The sequence below is a fragment of the Mobula hypostoma genome, chromosome 20 (genome assembly GCF_963921235.1).
Source record: "Mobula hypostoma chromosome 20, sMobHyp1.1, whole genome shotgun sequence".
Taxonomy (NCBI): Eukaryota; Metazoa; Chordata; class Chondrichthyes; order Myliobatiformes; family Myliobatidae; genus Mobula; species Mobula hypostoma.
In genome coordinates this window covers 52,791,648-52,810,508 of record NC_086116.1, presented here as the reverse complement: position 1 = coordinate 52,810,508, position 18,861 = coordinate 52,791,648, and the positions used below count along the sequence as shown (strand labels likewise).

Below are 18,861 nucleotides of genomic sequence, written 5' to 3'. Positions count from 1 at the left end.
CAACTTTTCTATTTCCTGTTGTAATCTGTGGTCCACATTCCAGCTACTGTTGGGAGGCCTGTATATTACTGCCATCAGGGTCCTTTTACCCTTGCAGTTTCCTAACTCAACCCACAAGGATTCAACATCTTCCAATCCTATGTTGCATCTTTCTACTGATCTGATGCCATTCTTTACCAGTAGAGCCACACCACCCCCTCTGCCTACCTTCCTATCCTTTCCAATAGAACGTGTAACCTTGGACATTCAGCTCCCAACTAAAAGCATCCTTCAGCCACGATTCAGTGATGGCTACAACATCATACCTGGCAATCTGTAAAAGTTCAACAAGATCATCCACCTTATTTCTTATACTCTGTGCATTGAGATATAACACTTTGAGTGCTGTATTACCTACCCTTTTTGATTCTGCATCCCTAATGTACCAGTACTCACCCTTGTGGCTGTAATTTTGTCCTATCATCTGCCTCTCCTGACAATCTGACTGCACGTTATCTTTGCATTTTTACCATCCGTCTTATCCTGAGTCCCTGCACTCTGGTTCACATCCCCCCGCCCTTCCAAATTAGTGAGCAACCCGTCTCACAAGATTCATCAGCATTGTTATTCCTTCCACTCCCCTGCATATAGGATGGTCTTTGAGGAACTAACTAGGGCAATAAGACTGCAGTAGCCTGAGGAAAGCACAGAATGCAATTGACCCTAACTTGGCTCACTTTTTCCAGGGCTAGTGCAGGCAATCCACTCCTTGCCATTAGCCAAGGTACTACATGAACTTGGAGCGGGGCGCACCCAATCCAATCAGCCAGTCAACTGCGCTGTTGGAGTAGAACTCCTGAAGACAGTGGGCGACTCTGTTAATAAAGGTAAATATGTCGTACAGGAACCTCCATGAAGAAGGGTGCCAGCTCAGAGAAAGGGCAAAGTGAAAGCACTGGATGGGATATTAGAGAGAATGACAGTGGGATTAAATGAGATGATTTATTCAAAGGTATGGGGTACTTAAATGAAGGTGGGGTCAGACTAGATGGCATATTCAAGGGTAAAGGGGACAAAAAGGGAGAATGTGGTCGCACACTTGTGGCTCAGAAGGGTAGGGAAAGGATGAAGTTGGCAGCAGTGATAGGAGACTCTATAGTTAGGGGGTCAGACAGGCGATTCTGTGGACGCAGGAAAGAAACACAGATGGTAGTTTGCCTCCCAGGTGCCAGAGTCCGGGATGTTTTTGATCATGTCCACGATGTCTTGAAGTGGGAAGGGGAACAGCCAGAGGTCATGGTACATATTGGTACCAATGACATAGGTAGGAAAAGGGAGGAGGTCCTGAAAACAATCTACAGGGAGTTAGGAAGGAAATTGAGAGGCAGGACCTCAAAGGCAGTAATCTCGGGATTATGGCTTGTGCCACGTGACAGTTTGTATAGGAATAGAATGAGGTGGAGGATAATCGCGTGGCTGGGGGATTGGAGCAGGGAGCAGGGATTCAGATTTCTGGATCATTGGGACTTCTTTTGGGGCAGGTGTGACCTGTACAAAACGGACGTGTTGCATTTGAATCCTGAGGGGACCAACATCTTTGAGGGGAGGTTTGGGAAGGCTATTGGGGAGAGTTTAAACGAGAATTTCTGTGGGGTGGGAACCGAACTGAAGTGATGGAGGAAAGGGAGGTTGGCACACAAATAGAGAAAGCTTGGAGACAGTGCGAAAGGGAGGATAGGCAGGTGATAGAGAAGGGACACACTCAGACCAATGGTTTGAGATGTGCCTATTTTAATGCGAGGAGGATTATGAATAAAGTGGATGAGCTTAGAGCGTGGATCAGCACTTGGAGCAATGATGTTGTGGCCATTACAGAGACTTGGATGATGCAGGGGCTCTTAGATGTTTCAGAAAGGACAGGGAGGGGGTGTGGCACTGTTGATCAGAGATAGTGTCATGGCTGCAGAAAAGGAGGAAGTCACGGAGGGGTTGCCTATGGAGTCTCTGTGGGTGGAAGTTAGGAATAGGAAGGGATCAAAACTCTGCTGGGTGTTTTTTTAGACTGCCCAATAGTTACAGGGACATCGAGGAGCAGATAGACAGACAGATTCTGGAAAGGAGTAATAATAACAGGGTTGTGGCGGGAGATTTTAATTTCCCAAATAGTGATTGGCATCTCCCTAAAGCGAGGAGTTTAGATGGGGTGGAGTTCGTTACATGTGCTCAGGAAGGTCTCTTGACACAGTATGCAGATAAGCCTACAGGAGGAGAGGCTGTATTTGATCTGGTATTGGGAAATGAACCTGGTCAAGTGTCAGGTCTCTCAGTGGAAGAGCATTTTAGAGATAGTGATCACAATTCTATCTCCTTTACCACAGCATTGGAGAGGGATAGGAACAGACAAGATAGGGAAATACTTAATTGGAGTAAGGGGAAATATGAGGCTATCAGGCAGGAACTTGGAGCATAAATTGGAAACAGATATTCTCAAGGAAATGTGGCAAATGTTCAGAGGATATTTGTAAGGGATTCTGCGTAGGAACGTTCCAATGAGGCATGGAAAGGATGGTAGAATACAGGAACCATATCCATATACACTACATCCACGGCTCTACCTTCATCAATGTGTTTATTCACATCCTCAAAAAATTCAATCAGCCTCATAAGGCACGACCTGCCTTTGACGAAGCCATGCTGACCAGGGTCCTGTATAGCTGCAACATTACCTCTCAGCTAATAAACTCAATCCCACGATTGGTGAAGGCCAATGCTCTGGATGCCTTCTTAACCACAGAGTCTACATGCCTAGCAACTTTGAGTGTCCTATGGACTCAGACCCCAAGATCCCTCTGATCCTCCACACTGCCAAGAGTCTTACCATTAATATTATATTCTGCCATCATATTTGACCTACCAAAATGAACCACCTCACACTTATCTGGGTTGAACTCCATCTGCCACTTCTCAGCCCAGCTTTGCATCCTATCAATGTCCCACTGTAACCTCTGACAGCCCTCCACACCATCCATAACACCCCCAACCTTTGTGTCATCAGCAAATTTACTAACCCATCCCTCCACTTTCTCATCCAAGTCATTTTTAAAAATCACAAAGAGTACAGAAAAACAGATCCCTGAGACACACCACTGATTCACCAACCTCCATGCAGAATATGACCCGTCTACAACCACACTTTGCCTTCTGTGGGCAGGCCATTTCTGGATCCACAAAGCAGTGTCCCCTTGGATCGCATGCCTTCTTTCTTTCTCATTAAGCCTTGCATGGGGTACCTTATCAAGTGCCTTGCTGGAATCCATATTCACTACATCTATGGTCTACCCTTATCAATGTGTTTAGTCACATCCTCAAAAAATTCGATCAGGCTCATAAGGCACGGCCTGCTTTTGACAAAGCCATGCTGACTATTCCTAATCATCTTATGCCTCTCCAAAGGTTCATAAATCCTGCCTCTCTGGATCTTCTCCATCAACTTACCAACCACTGAAGTAAGACTCACTGGTCTATAATTTCCTGGGCTATCTCTACTCCCTTTCATGAATAAGGGAACAACATTCGCAACCCTCCAATCCTCTGGAACCTCTCCCATCCTCATAGATGAGACAAAGATCATTGCCAGAGGCTCAGCAATGTCCTCCCTCGCTTCCCACAGTAGCCTGGGGTACATCCCGTTTGGTCCCAGTGACTTACCCGACTTGATGCTTTCCAAAAGCTCCAGCACATCCTCACCCTTAAATTCTACATGCTCAAGCTTTTCAGTCTGCTACTAGTCATTCCTACAATTGCCAAGATCCTTTTCCGTAGTGAATACTGAAACAAAGTATTCATTAGGTACCTCTGCCATCTCCTCCGGTGCCAAACATATCTTTCCACTGTCACACTTGATTGGTCCTATTCTCTTATAGTCTTATCCGCTTGCTCTTCACGTACTTGTAGAATGCCTTGGGGTTTTCCTTAATCCTGTCTGCCAAAGCCTTCTCATGGCCCCTTCTGGCTCTCCTAATTTCATTTTGAAGCTCCTTCCTGCCAGCCTTATAATCATCTAGACCTCTATGCTTACCTCATTTTTTGAACCTTTCGTAAGCTCTTCATTTCTTCTTGACTAGATTTACAATGGCCTTTGTACACTACGGTTCCTGTACCCAACCATCCTTTCCCTGTCTAATTGAAACATATCTAAGCAGAACCCCACGCAAATATCCCCTGAACATTTGCCACATTTCTTCCGTACGTTTCCCTAAGTACATCTGTTTCCAATTTATGCTTCTAAGTTCCTGCCAGATAGCCTCATATTTCCCCTTACTCCAGTTAAAAGTTTCCCTAACTTGTCTGTTCCTATCCCTTTTCAATGCTATGGTAAAGCAAATAGAATTGTGATTACTATCTCCAAAATGCTCTCCCACTGAGAGACCTGACACCTGACCAGGTTCATTTCCCAATACCAGATCAGATACAGCCTCTCCTCTTGTAGGCTATCTACATACTGTGTCAAGAAACCTTCCTGAACACACCGAACAAACTCCATCCCATCTAAGCCCCTCACTCTAGGGAGATGCCAATCACTATTTGAGAAATTAAAATCTCCCACTACAACAACCCTGTTATTATTATTCCTTTCCAGAATCTTGTCTCCCTATCTGCTCCTCGATGTCCCTGTTACTATTGGGTGGTCTAAAAAACATCCAGTAGAGTTTTGATCCCTTCCTATTCCTAACTTCCAACCACAGAGACTCTGTAGACAACCCCTCCATGACTTCCTCCTTTTCTGCAGCCGTGACACTATCTCTTCTCAACATCCTTACTAACTCCCTGCAGCCTGTTTTCAGGAACTCCTCCCTTTGGTACCACGACCTCTGGCTGTTCTCCTTCCCACTTCAAGTTATCGTGGACGTGATCAGAATATAGTACTAATGGTAAGACTCTTGGCAGTGTGGAGAATCAGAGGGATCTTGGGGTCCGAGTCCATAGGACACTCAAAGCTGCTGTGCAGGTTGACTCTGAGGTTAAGAAGGCATACAGTGTATTGGCCTTCATTAATCGTGGAATTGAATTTAGGAGCTGAGAGGTAATGTTGCAGCTATATAGGACCCTGGTCAGACCACACTTGGAGTACTGTGCAAGGAGTATTGTGGGGAAGGCTGACGAGCTGAGGGCCTGGATTGACACATGGAATTACAACATTATAGCCATTAGTGAAACTTGGCTGCAGGAGGGGCAGGACTGGCAACTTAATGTTCCAGGGTTCCGATGTTTCAGATGTGATAGAGGTAGAGGAATGAAGGGTGGCAGGGGTGGGGGGGTGGCATTGCTAGTCAGGGAAAATGTTACAGCAGTGCTCAGGCAGGACAGATTAGAGGGCTTGTCTACCAAGGTCATATGGGTGGAGCTGAGAAACAGGAAAGGTATGACCACACTAATGGGGTTGTATTATAGACCACCCAATAGTCAGTGAGAATTGGAGAAGCAAATCTGCAGAGAGATAGCAGACAACTGCAGGAAACATAAAGTTGTGATAGTCGGGGATTTTAATTTTCCACATATTGATTGGGATTCCCATACTGTTAAAGGTCTAGACGGGTTAGCGTTTGTAAAATGTGTTCGGGAAAGTTTTCTAAATCAATATATAGGGGAACCAAATAGAGAGGATGCAATATTAGATCTCCTATTAGGAAATGAGTTAGGACAGGTGACGGAAGTGTGTGTAAGAGAACACTTTGGTTCCAGTGATCATAACACCATTAGTTTCAACTTGATCATGGATAAAGATAGATCTGGTCCTCGGGTTGAGGTTCTAAACTGGAAAAAGGCCAAATTTGAAGAAATGAGAAAGGATCTAAAAAGCGTGCATTGGGACAGGTTGTTCTCTGGAAAGTATGTGATTGGTAAGTGGGAGGCCTTCAAAGGGGAAATTTTGAGAGTGCAGAGCTTGTATGTTCCTGTCAGGATTAAAGGGAAAGTGAATAAGAATAAGGAACCTTGGTTCTCAAGGGATATTGGAACTCTGATAAAGAAGAAGAGAGAGATGTATAACATGTATAGGAAGCAGGGAGCAAATAAGGTGCTTGAGGAGTATAAAAAGTGCAAAAAATACTTAAGAAAGAAATCAGGAGGGCTAAAAGAAGACATGAGGTTGCTTTGGCAGTCAAGGTGAAGGATAATCCATAGAGCTTCTACAGGTATATTAAGAGCAAAAGGATAGTAAGGGATAAAATTGGTCCTCTTGAAGATCAGAGTGATTGGCTATGTATGGAACCAAAAGAAATGGGGGAGATCTTAAATGGGTTTTTTGCATCTGTATTAACTAAGGAAACTGGCATGGAGTCAATGGAAATAAGGCAAACAAGTAGTGAGGTCATGGAACCTATACAGATTGAAGAGGAGGAGGTGCTTGCTATCTCGAGGCAAATCAGAGTAGATAAATCTGCAGGATCTGACAGGGTATTCCCTCGGACCTTGAAGGAGACTAGTGTCGAAATTGCAGGGGCTCTGGCAGATATATTTAAAATGTCGGTATCTACGGGTGAGATGCTGTAGGATTGGAGGATAGCTCATGTTGTTCCGTTGTTTAAAAAAGGCTCTAAAAGTAATCCAGGAAATTATAGGCCGGTAAGTTTGACGTTGGTAGTAGGTAAATTATTGGAAGGAGTGCTGAGAGATAGGACCTACAAGTATTTAGATAGATGGGGACTTATTAGGGAGAGTCAACATGGCTTTGTGCGTGATGCGTCATGTTTAACCAATCTATTAGAGTTTTTGAGGAGGTTACCAGGAAAGTGGATGAAGGGAAGGCAGTGGATCTTGTCTACATGGACTTCAGTAAGGCCTTTGACAAGGTCCCACTTGGGAGGTTAGTTAGGAAGATTCATGGAGAGCTAGTAAATTGGATTAGATATTGGCTCAATGGAAGAATCCAGGGAGTGATAGTGGAGGATTGCTTCTCTGAATGGAGGCCTGTGACTAGTGGTGTGCAACATTGCTGTGTCCATTGTTATTTGTCATCTATATCAATGATCTGGATGATAATGTGGTAAATTGGATCAGCAAATTTGCTGATGATACAAAGATTGGAGGTCTAGTGGACAGTGAGGAAGGTTTACAAAGCTTGCAGAGGGATTTGGACTAGCTGGAAAAGTGGCCTGAAAAATGGTAGATGGAGTTTAATACAGTCAAGTGTGAGGTATTGCACTTTGGAAGGACAAATCAAGGTAGAACATACAAGGTAAATGGTGGGGCACTGAGAAGTGCAGTAGAACAGAGGGATCTGGGAATACAGATACAAAATTCCCTAAAAGTGGTGTCACAGGTAGATAGGGTCGTAACCAGAGCTTTTTGTACATTGGCCTTTATAAGTCGAAATATTGATTATAAGAGTTGGAATATTATGGTGAGGTTGTATAAGACACTGGTGAGGCTGAATTTGGAATACTGTATTGTGTACAGTTTTGATCACCAAATTACAGGAAGGATATAAATAAGGTTGAAAGAGTGAGGAGAAGGTTTACAAGGATATTGCCGGGACTTGAGAAACTGAGTTACAGAGAAAGATTGAATAGGTTAGGACTTTATTCCCTGGAGCATAGAAGAATGAAGGGAGATTTGATAGAGGTATATAAAATTATGATGGGTATAGATAGAGTGAATGCAAGCAGGCTTTTTCCACTGAGGCTAGGGGAGAAAAAAACCAGAGGACATGGGTTAAGGGTGAAGGGGGAAAAGTTTAAAAGGAACATTGCGGGGGGCTTCTTCACACAGAGAGTGGTGGGAGTGTGGAATGAGCTGCCAGATGAAGTGGTAAATGCGGGCTCACTTAACATTTAAGAAAAACTTGGACAGGTACATGGATGAGAGCTGTATGGAGCGATATGGTCCAGGTGCAGGTCAGTGGGACTAGGCAGGAAAGTGGTTCGGCACAGCCAAGAAGGGCCAAAAGGCCTGTTTCGGTGCTGTAATGTTCTACGGTTCTATGGTTCCTGGTCACCTCACTACAGGAAGGATGTGGAAGCCATAGAAAGGGTGCAGAGGAGATTTACAAGGATGTTGCCTGGATTGGGGAGCATGCCTTATGAAAACAGGTTGAGTGAACTCGGCTTTATCTCCTTGGAGCGACAGAGGATGAGAGGTGACCTGATAGAGGTGTATAGGATGATGAGAGGCATTGATCGTGTGGATAGTCTGAGGCTTTTTCCCAGGGCTGAAATGGTTGCCACAAGAGGGCACAGGTTTAAGGTGCTGGGGATTAGGTACAGAGGAGATGTCAGGGGTAAGTTTTTTACTCAGAGAGTGGTGAGTGCTTGGAATGGGCTGCCGGCAACAGTGGTGTAGGCAGATACAATAGGGTCTTTTAAGAGACTTTTGGATAGGTACATGGAGTTTAAAAAATAGAGGGCTATGGGTAAGCCTAGTAATTTCTAAGGTATGGACAGGTTCGGTACAACTTTGTGGGCCGAAGGGCCTGTATTGTGCTGTAGGTTTTCTATGTTTCTATATGATCAGAAACATCCCGACCCTGGCACCTGGGAGGCAAACTACCATCCGCATTTCTTTCCAGTGTCCAAGAAAAGAGTGTACAAGAAATGTGGGAGTATGTTAAATTGGAATTATGGGTTGGAAGGAAACTTGAAATACTTTTAGCCATACAATAGGACTAGGTGATGGGATACTATAGAATGTTGGTTATGTGGAGTTGTGTGGTTAAACTGAATGGGAAATTGAAATGCATCAGGATTAATGAGAATTGTAATATAAGGCCGGGTGGAATAGTAGAGGATCCTCGGAGTGAATAGGATTGTATGATTAGGCTGAGTGATATATTAGATATATCAGGAGTGAATAGAAATGTAGGATTAGGGTGAATGTGATATTAATCCGTGCTTAGTTATATAAAGTTGTAGAATTAGGCTGGATGAATATTAACTTTTCCTGAATGGGTAGAGGTGACAATAATTTAACTATTTCACATTTTAGGGGATCCTTGGATTCGAATCCATTTTGAAGAGCCTTCCCTCAGTGAAAGCCAGAAGGTTCTTCTCCAGCACTCACTGGTTATTGGGGAAAAGGTGGAAATTGCTCCCTTAGTTATGGAAATAATCCAGGTCCATTCACAGGGAGAAAAAAAGCACAAATGCCCAGTTTAGTGGGACATTCATCGGTAAGATACACATTAGGGAAGCATCATGAGACTGGAGAAATTTGCCCTGTGTTCTGATACAACAAGGCAACATTGGAATGGTTGCAACTCGTATGCAGAGGCTGGAATTGAGTATTATGCACTTTTATAGTGGGCAATTAGCCTAATGCCACAGAGTTTAATTTCTACTGCCCTGTCTTTCTGAATCTTATTAAATTCCAGCAGTGATGATGTTTAAAAACAGAGTGCTGGTGTGTTTAAAATAATTGCTCATCAATTCTGCACACAAACTGTCTTAAGTTACTCACATGTTGCAGAGGTGCCAAAGGGACTCTGCTGTGGGTAAATAAGTCAGAAAATTGAATGATACAGTTTAAGATGATCAAAAAACAAATCAACAATTCAATCCATTTGAAATGAAATATCTCTATTCACAAACACAAAATAATCTGCAGATGCTGGGGTCAAAGCAACACTCACAACATGCTGGAGGAACTCAGCAGGTCAGGCAGCATCCATGGAAACGATGAGTCAACGTTATAAAATACCTTTATTGTCATTGCATAGTACAATTTGTCATGCACCATTACAGCAAAAAAGTTTGCAACTCTTATACTCAATGCTATAAAACAACAAATAAAATAAATACACAATAAATAAAATCAAGTAACCAGCCAGTACGAACAATGTCCAGTGGTACAAAAGCACAACTCAGATGCATGACAGCCATAAAACTAGTATTAAAGTGGCAATATAACAAATTTATGGATGATACTTGATCTAACATAATAGAAATTGTGAATCGGAAATGCAGCTTCAAACTTTCCAGTGAGAACAAATTGTGGTCTCTGGTTATTACTGGGGAAGTCAGCGATGTAACATAAGCAGTGATAGACAGGAGCTACAGGGAGGTAGTCACCCCAAGGCTACAGGAAACAGATAAATGGGTGACTGTCAGGAGAGGGAGGGGAGAATGTCAGATAGTGGAGAGCAACACACATCAAAGTTGCTGGTGAACGCAGCAGGCCAGGCAGCATCTCTAGGAAGAGGTACAGTTGATGTTTCAGGCCGAGACAAAAAACTTCATGATGTACGTCAGTGGTAGTAAGCCTGAATCTGATTCTTCACCCAGATGGTGGTGGTTCTTTGTAATTCTCTGCTCAAGATTAGACAGAGATTGAGAGATGGATTTTTAGAGATCAGAGGATATGGAACAAATACAGAGAAGTGACTTGTGGCCGTCCCGCTCAATAATAAGTACTCCATTTTGAGTACTGTTGTGGGGGAGAGGGAGAGACCCACCTAGGAGAAGCCCCTGGCACTGAGTCTGACCCTGTGGCTCAGAAGGGTAGGGAACTGAACAGGATGGCAGCAGTAATAGGGGGACAGATAGAAGATTCTGTGGATGAGAGAATGAAACACAGATGATAGTTTGCCTCCCAGGTGCCAGGATCTGAGGTGTTTCTGGATGCGTCCAAATTATCCTGAAAAGGGAGGATGAGCATTCAGAAGTCATGGTACATAGTGGTACCAATGACATCGGAAGAAAATGGGAGGAGGCCCAGAAAAAAGAATACAGTATAAGCAGTTAGGAAGGAAACTGAGAAGCAGGACCTCAAGGATAGTAATCTCGGGATTGCAGCCTGTGCCATACAATAGTGAAGATGGAAATAGAATGAGGTGACAGAAAAAAAAGAAAAGTTAGCAGAAAATACAATTCATAGAATTAGGGATGCAAGAACAAAAGTGATAAAAAATAAGCTAATTGAAATTCAAGAGGCTTTTGAAATGTTTTACAAAACTCTATATTCCAAAGTTCCAGGGGGAAGCATAACTCAAGTTGACACCTTCCTGAATTCTTTAGAATTACCCACTTTAAACAAAGAACAAAATAGAACGATGACTGCTGACATAAATGAAGCTGAACTAAAAACTACAATTAGTAGGCTTAAATTAAGCAAGTCAGCAGGATCAGATGGATATACGGTAGAGTGGTATAAAGAGTTAATTCCTGTTTTACTCCCTACACTGAACTGGGCTCTAAGAAAGGTGCAAATGCCATCCAGCTGGAAGGAGGCGATAATCTCAACTACACCGAAAGAAGGCAAAGATAAAATGGAATGCGGGTCATAAATGGTTAGAAGAGTTTCCACCCACACTGATACATAATGATCAGACAGGTTTTATACAACAATGCCAAACACAAGATAATATACGAAGGACACTTCACAATATGGATCATATAAAAAAATGAAATTGAAGCAATAGTGATAAGCGTGGACACTGAAAAGGCATCTGATTTGGTTAATTGGAATATTCCATACAGAATTTTACATAGATTTGGTCTACATGACACAATTATTAAAACTATACAGGCACTATATGACAATCCTACTGCCAGGATTAAAATCAATGGATATTTATCTAATAATTTTACCCTAGAAAGGGGCACGAGACAGGGTTGTGAATGGTCACCGCTACTCTTCGCATTGTATCTGGAACCATTAGCTCAATACATCAGACAAAATGAAGATATCAGTGGAATTACTATTAAAGGGACAGGGCATAAATTGGCCTGTTATGCGGATGACATTTTGATCTATCTAGGGCAACCAACATACTGCTTACCGAAATTGATGCAGTCCTTTGAACAATATGGCCAATTATCAGGATACAAGATCAACATAGATAAAACCCAACTACTTTCATATAACTATAGCCCACCAAGAGAAATTGAAAGTAGATATCCTTGGGCATGGCAAACAAAGTCTGTCAAATATTTGGGCATCATTATGCCAAAAGATTTGGCAAAATTATCAGAATTCAATTATCAGCCTATATGTAAAACATTATGGAAACTAATTACTTTTCTTGGTCCCAGTTCAAGGATTGAAACTATTAAAATGAATATACTGCCCAGACTACTATATCTCTTTCAGGCCCTACCAATAGAGATTAACCAAAATCAATTCAATGAATGGAACAAGATGCTATCAAGATATATATGGCAAGGTAAAAGGCCTAGGGTTCATCTCAAAACTTTGCAATTAGCCAAGGAAAAGGGGGGATGGGGCCTACCTTCTCTTAGAGATTATTATTTTGCAGCACAGTTGAGAGCTGTGATATGCTGGTGCAACCCATCATATGATGCTCAATGGAAAAACACTGAGGAGAGGATACTTTCCAACCCCATACAGGCAATTTTGGCTGATAACAACCTACAAAGTTACATAAATACTATTTTTATTACTAATTTTTTATTGCAACACCAACAAATTACATTCAATACAACCAAATGTCAATTACATTTTGGCTGTTTAACCCAGCCACCCCCCAACCTTCATCACCATCCCCCCTCCAACCCCTCTCCCCCCATTCCCTCTCCCCTCCACCAACCAACTAAATAGCAGTGCACACACAAACAAAGCACTCCTGTTTTAACAGAAGATCTTTTAAGTTAGATATCAAATTTGTCCACATTAAGATTGTGTTTGGTCGTGCATCATTTGCTCTTGCTGATGAAAGTTCCAGGTAAGAAATGTCCAAAAAGCTCCAAAGCCAGTGAGTATTTGAAATATCATGGGGAGGTTTCCAACGCTGAACTACAATCTTCTCAGCTGCAGTCAGGCCTGCCAGACAGCCTTTGCGTGTTTTTTTTCCATAAGGGAAAGGTGGGAGTCATCATTTAGAAGATGTACAGTGGGGTCCATTGGTAATTGTACCCCCATTAGTTCTGTAAGAGTACTGATAACCTTCCCCCACAAACCAAAAACCCCTGGACATTCCCATACAACATGTATAAAAGACCCAACGGCTCCATGGGGGTAAAATGAGCAATAAGAGTCAAAAACCAGTCCCATTTGATGTCTAATTCTTGGTGTTAAATATGCTCTATGAAAAAATTTCAAGAGTATATACCGGTGATTTGGGTTTTGCGAAGCACCAGCAGCATTATCCCTAATCGCATCCCAGTCTAAGTCTCATCCCAATTCAGATATGTCCCTATTCCAGGGTTTCATTCCTGACGTGGGCATATATTTTTCGGAGTTTAATTTATCATAGATATATCACACTATCTGTCCTGGAGCACTCTGTATCCAACTTAAAATGGGATGGTCCTTTAAATCTGAACCCTAGGGAACATAAATACTATTGATAACCTGTGGGTGAAATGGACTCTTAAAAATATGGAAAACTATTATAAAAGAATATAAACTAGAGAGGGACATTGCAATTCTTAAATGGTGTGCATATGACTTGGATTTCACGCTGAATAAACTGGATGCTAGATTTAAGGACTGGACAGCTAAAGGAATAACAGCTATTTGCAATATAATGAAAGAAGGAACACTTCAGTTTTGAAATGCTCAAAGGGAAACACTTACTAGAAAAACAAGACTTTTACCGGTATTTACAGATGTGACAGTATGTTAATAGGACGGTTAAAAATATAACCAAGGCAAGTACATGTCTGATAGAGCTATTTAGAAAAGCATATAATTCAGACAACGGTAGTCATGGTGAAAGAAGACCACAGTTGGGAGTTTAACATCAAAGGATATATTTTGTTTTGAAAGGACAGACATTAAGGTACAGGTGGTAGTGTGGCTCTGTTGGTCAAAGAAGGAATTACATATTTAGAAAGAGGTGACATATGTTCAGAGAATGTTGAATCTCTGTGGGTGGAGTTAAGAAATTGCGAGGATTTTAAAAAAACATTATGGGAATTATATATAGGCCTCCAAATAGTAGCCAAGATGTGGGGTTGAAATTGCAAAGGGAGCTGGAAAAGGCATGTAATAAGGGTAATGACACAATTGTAATGGGGGACCTCAATATGCAAGGAGATATCCCTTCCCTGAGTAGGCTATCTTAGATTGAGTGTTCTGTAATAACACAGATCTTATTAGGGAGCTTTATATAAAGAAACCCTTAGGAGACAGTGATCATAAAATGATTGAATTCACACCGCAATTTGAGAGGGAGAAGCAGAAGTCACAAATACCAGTATCATAGTGGAATAAAGGGAATTACGGAGGCATGAGAGAGGAGCTTGCCCAGATGGATTGGAAGAGGATACTGGCCAGGATGATGGCAGAGCAGAGATGGCTGAAATTTCAGGGAATAGTTCACAAGGTGTAGGATAGATATGTCCCACAGAGGAAGAGTTCTCAAATGGCAAGTGTAGGCAATCGGGACTGACAAAGGTTAAGTTAAGGGCTACGTAAAAGCCATGGAAGGGGCATATAAGGTAGCAAAAGTGAATGAGAAGTTGGATGATTGGGAAGCTTTTAAAATTCAACAAAAGGCAACTGAAAAAGCTATAAGAAGGGAAAAGATGAAACATGAGGGCAGACTAGCCAATAATATAAAACAGGATGCCAGAAGTTTTTTTTTCAGTTATGTAAAGAGAAAGAGGGAGATGAGAGGAGTTGATATTGGACCACTGGAAAATCAGGTAGTAATGGGGGACAACGAAATGCAGATGAATTTGTTGGGTGCTTTGCATCTGTCTTCACTGTGGAAGACACTAGCAGTGTGCCAGATGTCCATGAGTGTCATGGACCAGGTGTGAGTGCCATTGCTGTTACAAAGGAAAAAATGCTAGGCAAACTCAAAGGTTTTAAACCGGATAAGTCACTTGAACCAGATGCACTACGTCCCAATGTCCTGAGAAAGGTTGCTGAAGAGATAATGAATGCATTGGTCATGATCTTTCAAGAATCACTTGATTCTGGCATGGTCCCATAGGACTGGAAGATTGCTTTTTCAGAAGGGAGGAAGGCAAAAGAAAGGAAATTATAGGCCAGTTAGCCTAACCTCCGTGGTTGGGAAAGTGTTGGAGTCTATTATTAAGGATGAGGTTTCAGGGTATTGAAGACTAATAAAATAGTCAAAGTCAGCGTGATGTCTGTAAAGTGAAATCTTGCCTGACAAATCAGTTAGAGCTCTTCGAGGAAGTAACAAGCAGGGTTGACAAGGAAAGGCAGTGGATGTCATTTACTGTACTTGGATTTTTAGAAAGCGTTTAATAAGGTGCCATACACACACGAGGCTGCTTAAAATCCTATAGCATTACAGGAAAGATACTGGCATGGATAGCAGAATGACTGACAGACAGAGGCAATGAGTGGGAACAAAGGGGGCCTTTCCTGGTTGGCTGCCAGAGACTAGTGGTGTTCCTTACGGTCAATATTGGGACTGCTACTTTTGTTTGTCAATGATTTAGATAATGGAATTGATGGCTTTGTAGCTAAGTTTATAGATAATCTAAAGATAGGTGGAGGGGTAGGTAGTGCTGAGGAAGCAATGTGATTGCAGCAGGACTTAAACAAATTGGAAAAATGAGCAAAAATGTGGCAGATGGAATACAGTGTTGGGAAAAGTATGATAATAAACTTTGGTAAAAGGAACAGTAGTGTGGACTATTATCTAAATGGGGAGAAGGTTCAAACATCAGAGATGCAGGGGGATTTAAGAGTCCTCATGCGAGACAACCAGAAGGTTAACTTACAGGTTGAATCTGTGGTAAAGAAGGCAAATGCAATGTTGGCATTTATTTCAAGGGGAATAGAATATAAAAGCGAGGAGATAATGCTGAGGCCTTATAAGACACTCGTCTTGGAGTATTGTCAATAGTTTTGGGCCCCATAACTCAGAAAGGATGTGTTCTCATTGGAGAGAGTCCAGAGGAGGTTCATGAGGATGATTCTGGCAATGAGGGGGTTAACATATGAGATGAGTTTGGCAGTTTTGGGCCTGTACTCCCTGGAATTTAGAAGAATGCGGGGGAATACGTATTCTTCTATGAGAATACAAATATATAAGAATATGAGACAGAGAGGTATAAGAACACGAGACAGAGAGGGTAGGAACAGGAAGTTGTGGCTGAAGAGTTGGTGCAGGGGGCAGGGGTTCAGATTACTGGATCATTGGGATCCCTTCTGGGGAAGGTCTGACCTGTACAAAACGGACGGCTGCACCTGAACTGGAAAGGGACCAATATCCTGGCATGGCAGGTTTGCAAGAGCTGTTGGGGAGGGTTTAAACTAGTTTGGCAGGGGGGTGGGAATCAGAATGTGAGTGCAGAGATTAGGGTAGAAGGACAAGGGCACGATGCTATGTGTTCTGAGTTGGTGAGGAAGGACAGGCAGGAGACAAAACATAAATGTAGCCAGTTAGAGGGGATGAAATGTGTCTATTTCAACGCTAGGAGTATTAGAAATAAAGGGGATGAACTTGAGCATGGATCAGTACGTGGAACTACGATGATGTGGCCGTTACTGAAACTTGGCTGGAGGAAGGGCAGGATTGGCTGATGCAGGTACCGGGGTTTAGGTGTTTTAACAGGAATAGGATGGGAGGTAGAAAAGCGGGGAGAGGAGCATTACTGATCAGGGATAGTACTACAGCTATAGAAAGGGAGGACACTGCAGAGGGAGTGTCCACTGAGTTGGTGTGGGTGGAAGTCAGAAATAGGAAGGGATCAATCACTGTGCTGGGAATAGTCTATAGGCCCCCAAATAGCCCTCGGGACACCGAGGAGCAGATAAGCAGGCAGATTTTAGAATGGTGCAGGAAATACAGGATTGTAGTTATGGGTGATTTCAACTTCCCTCATATTGACTGGCACCTCCTGACTGCAAGGGGAATAGATGGGGCTGAATTTGCCAGGTGTGTTCAGGAAGGATTCCTGACACAGTATGTGGACCGGCCGATGAGAGGACAGGCCATACTGGATCTAGATCTGGGTAATGAACCTGGTCAGGTGGCGGACCTCTTGGTGGGGGAGCATTTTGGTGAGAGGGACCACAACTCCCTTAGCTTCAGCATAGCTATGGAAAAGCATAAAAACAGACAAAATGGGAAAGTGCTTAACTGGGGAAGGGCTAACTATGAACTATGAGGCAGGAACTAGTGAGAGTAAATTGGAAACAGATGTTCAAGGGTGAAAACACTGAAGTAATGTGGAGGAAGTTTAGGGACCACTTGTGCTGGGACTTCCTTGTCCCACTGAGACAAGGAAAAAATGGTAGGAAAAGGGAATCATGGCTGATGAAACACATGAGGCAACTCGTCAAGAGGAAGAAGGAAGCATATGTTAGATATAAGAAGCAGGAAGCAGGAGGGGCCCATGAGAAATATAGGGTAGCCAGGAAGGAGCTTAAGAAAGGACTTAGGGGAGCTCGAAGGGGGCATGAGAAGGAGTTGGCTTGTAGGATTAAGGAGAACACCAAGGCATTCTATGCGTATGTGAAGGATGACAAGAATGAAGGTGGGGCTGCTAAAGGATAAAGAAGGCAACATGCACCTGGAGGTGGAGGAGGTTGGGGAGGTCCTAAACGAATACTTTGCTTCAGGATTCACAAGTGAAAAGGACATTGATCAGGGTGAGGTTGAAATAAAACAGGCCTGTGTGCTGGACAATGTGGATTTTAAGGAAGAAGAAGTGTTGGATCTTCTTAAAAACATCAGGATTGATGTCCCCAGGGCCAGACGTGATATATCCTAGGCTGCTGTGGGAAGTGAGAGAAGAGATCGCTGGAGCAGTAGCTATGGTCTTTGAATCCTCTTTGGCTGCAGGGGAGGTGCCGGAGGATTGGAGAATGGCAAATGTAGTTCCCTTGTTTAAAAAAGGTAATAGGGAGAATCCTGGGAACTATAGACTGGTGAGTCTTACGTCGGTGGTCTGCAAACTATTGGAAAGGATTCTTAAGGATAGGATCTACGAGCACTTGGAGAAGTACAGTCTACTCAAGGATAGTCAACATGGCTTTGTGAAGGGAAGGTCGTGTCTCATGAGCCTAATTGGGTTTTTTGAAGAGGTAACAAAAGAAATTGATGAGGATAGGGTGGTTGATGTGGTCTACATGCATTTTAGCAAGGCATTTGACAAGGTCCCCCACGAGAGACTCATCCAGAAAGTCATGAGGCATGGGATCAGTGGAACCTTGGCTGTTTGGATAAAAAATTGGCTTACAGGAAGAAAGAAGAGGGTAGTAGTGGAAGAAAAGTATTCTGCCTGGAGGTCGGTGACTAGTGGAGTGCCGCAAGGATCTGTCCTGGGACCCCTGCACTTTGTGATTTTTATAAATAACCTGGATGAAGAGGCAGAAGGATGGGTGAGTAAGTTTATGGATGACACAAAGATTGGAGGAGTTGTGGATGGAGCTGTAGGTTGTCGAAGGTTACAAGAGGATATAGACAGGATGCAGAGTTGGGCAGAAAAGTGGCAGATGGAGTTCAACCCAGATAAGTGTGAGGTGATGCATTTTGGAAGGACAAACCAGAAGGCTGAGTATAGGGTTAATGGTTGGTTACTTAAGAATGTGGATGAACAGAGGGACCTTGGGGTTCAAATCCATACATCCCTCAAGGTCAAGGTCACTGCACAGGTTGACAGGATCGTTAAGAAGGCCTAAATGGGATGCTAGGCTTCATTAATAGGGGGAATTGAGTTCAAGAGTATAGAGGTCATGTTGCAACTCTGCAAATCTCTGGTGAGACCACACTTAGAGTATTGTGTTCAGTTCTGGTCACCTCATTATAGAAAGGATGTGGAAGCTATGGCGAAGGTGCAGAGGAGATTTACCAAGATGTTGCCTGGATTGGAAAACAAGTCTTATGAGGCAAGGTTAGCAGAGCTGGGACTTTTCTCTTTGGAGCGTAGAAGGATGAAACGGGACTTGATAGAGGTCTACAAGATTATGAGAGGCATACATAGGGTGGATAGCCAG

At 42.9% G+C, this 18,861-nt stretch overlaps 1 protein-coding gene across 2 annotated transcripts in view; it reads left to right on the top strand.

Annotated features, from left to right (window-relative positions):
- Window positions 1-9,885, top strand: part of tymp (thymidine phosphorylase) — a 49,905-nt gene extending 40,020 nt beyond the window's left edge. Inside the window, exons 9-10 of one of the 2 annotated variants that reach the window (XM_063072933.1) lie at window positions 726-866; window positions 8,962-9,885. In XM_063072933.1, coding sequence (XP_062929003.1) covers window positions 726-866; window positions 8,962-9,131 — 311 coding nt within the window. In that variant the 3' untranslated portion in view covers window positions 9,132-9,885. The remainder of the gene's footprint in view (window positions 1-725; window positions 867-8,961) is intronic. The other variant, XM_063072934.1, reaches the window with a different exon arrangement.
- Window positions 9,886-18,861: the final 8,976 nt, after the last annotated feature.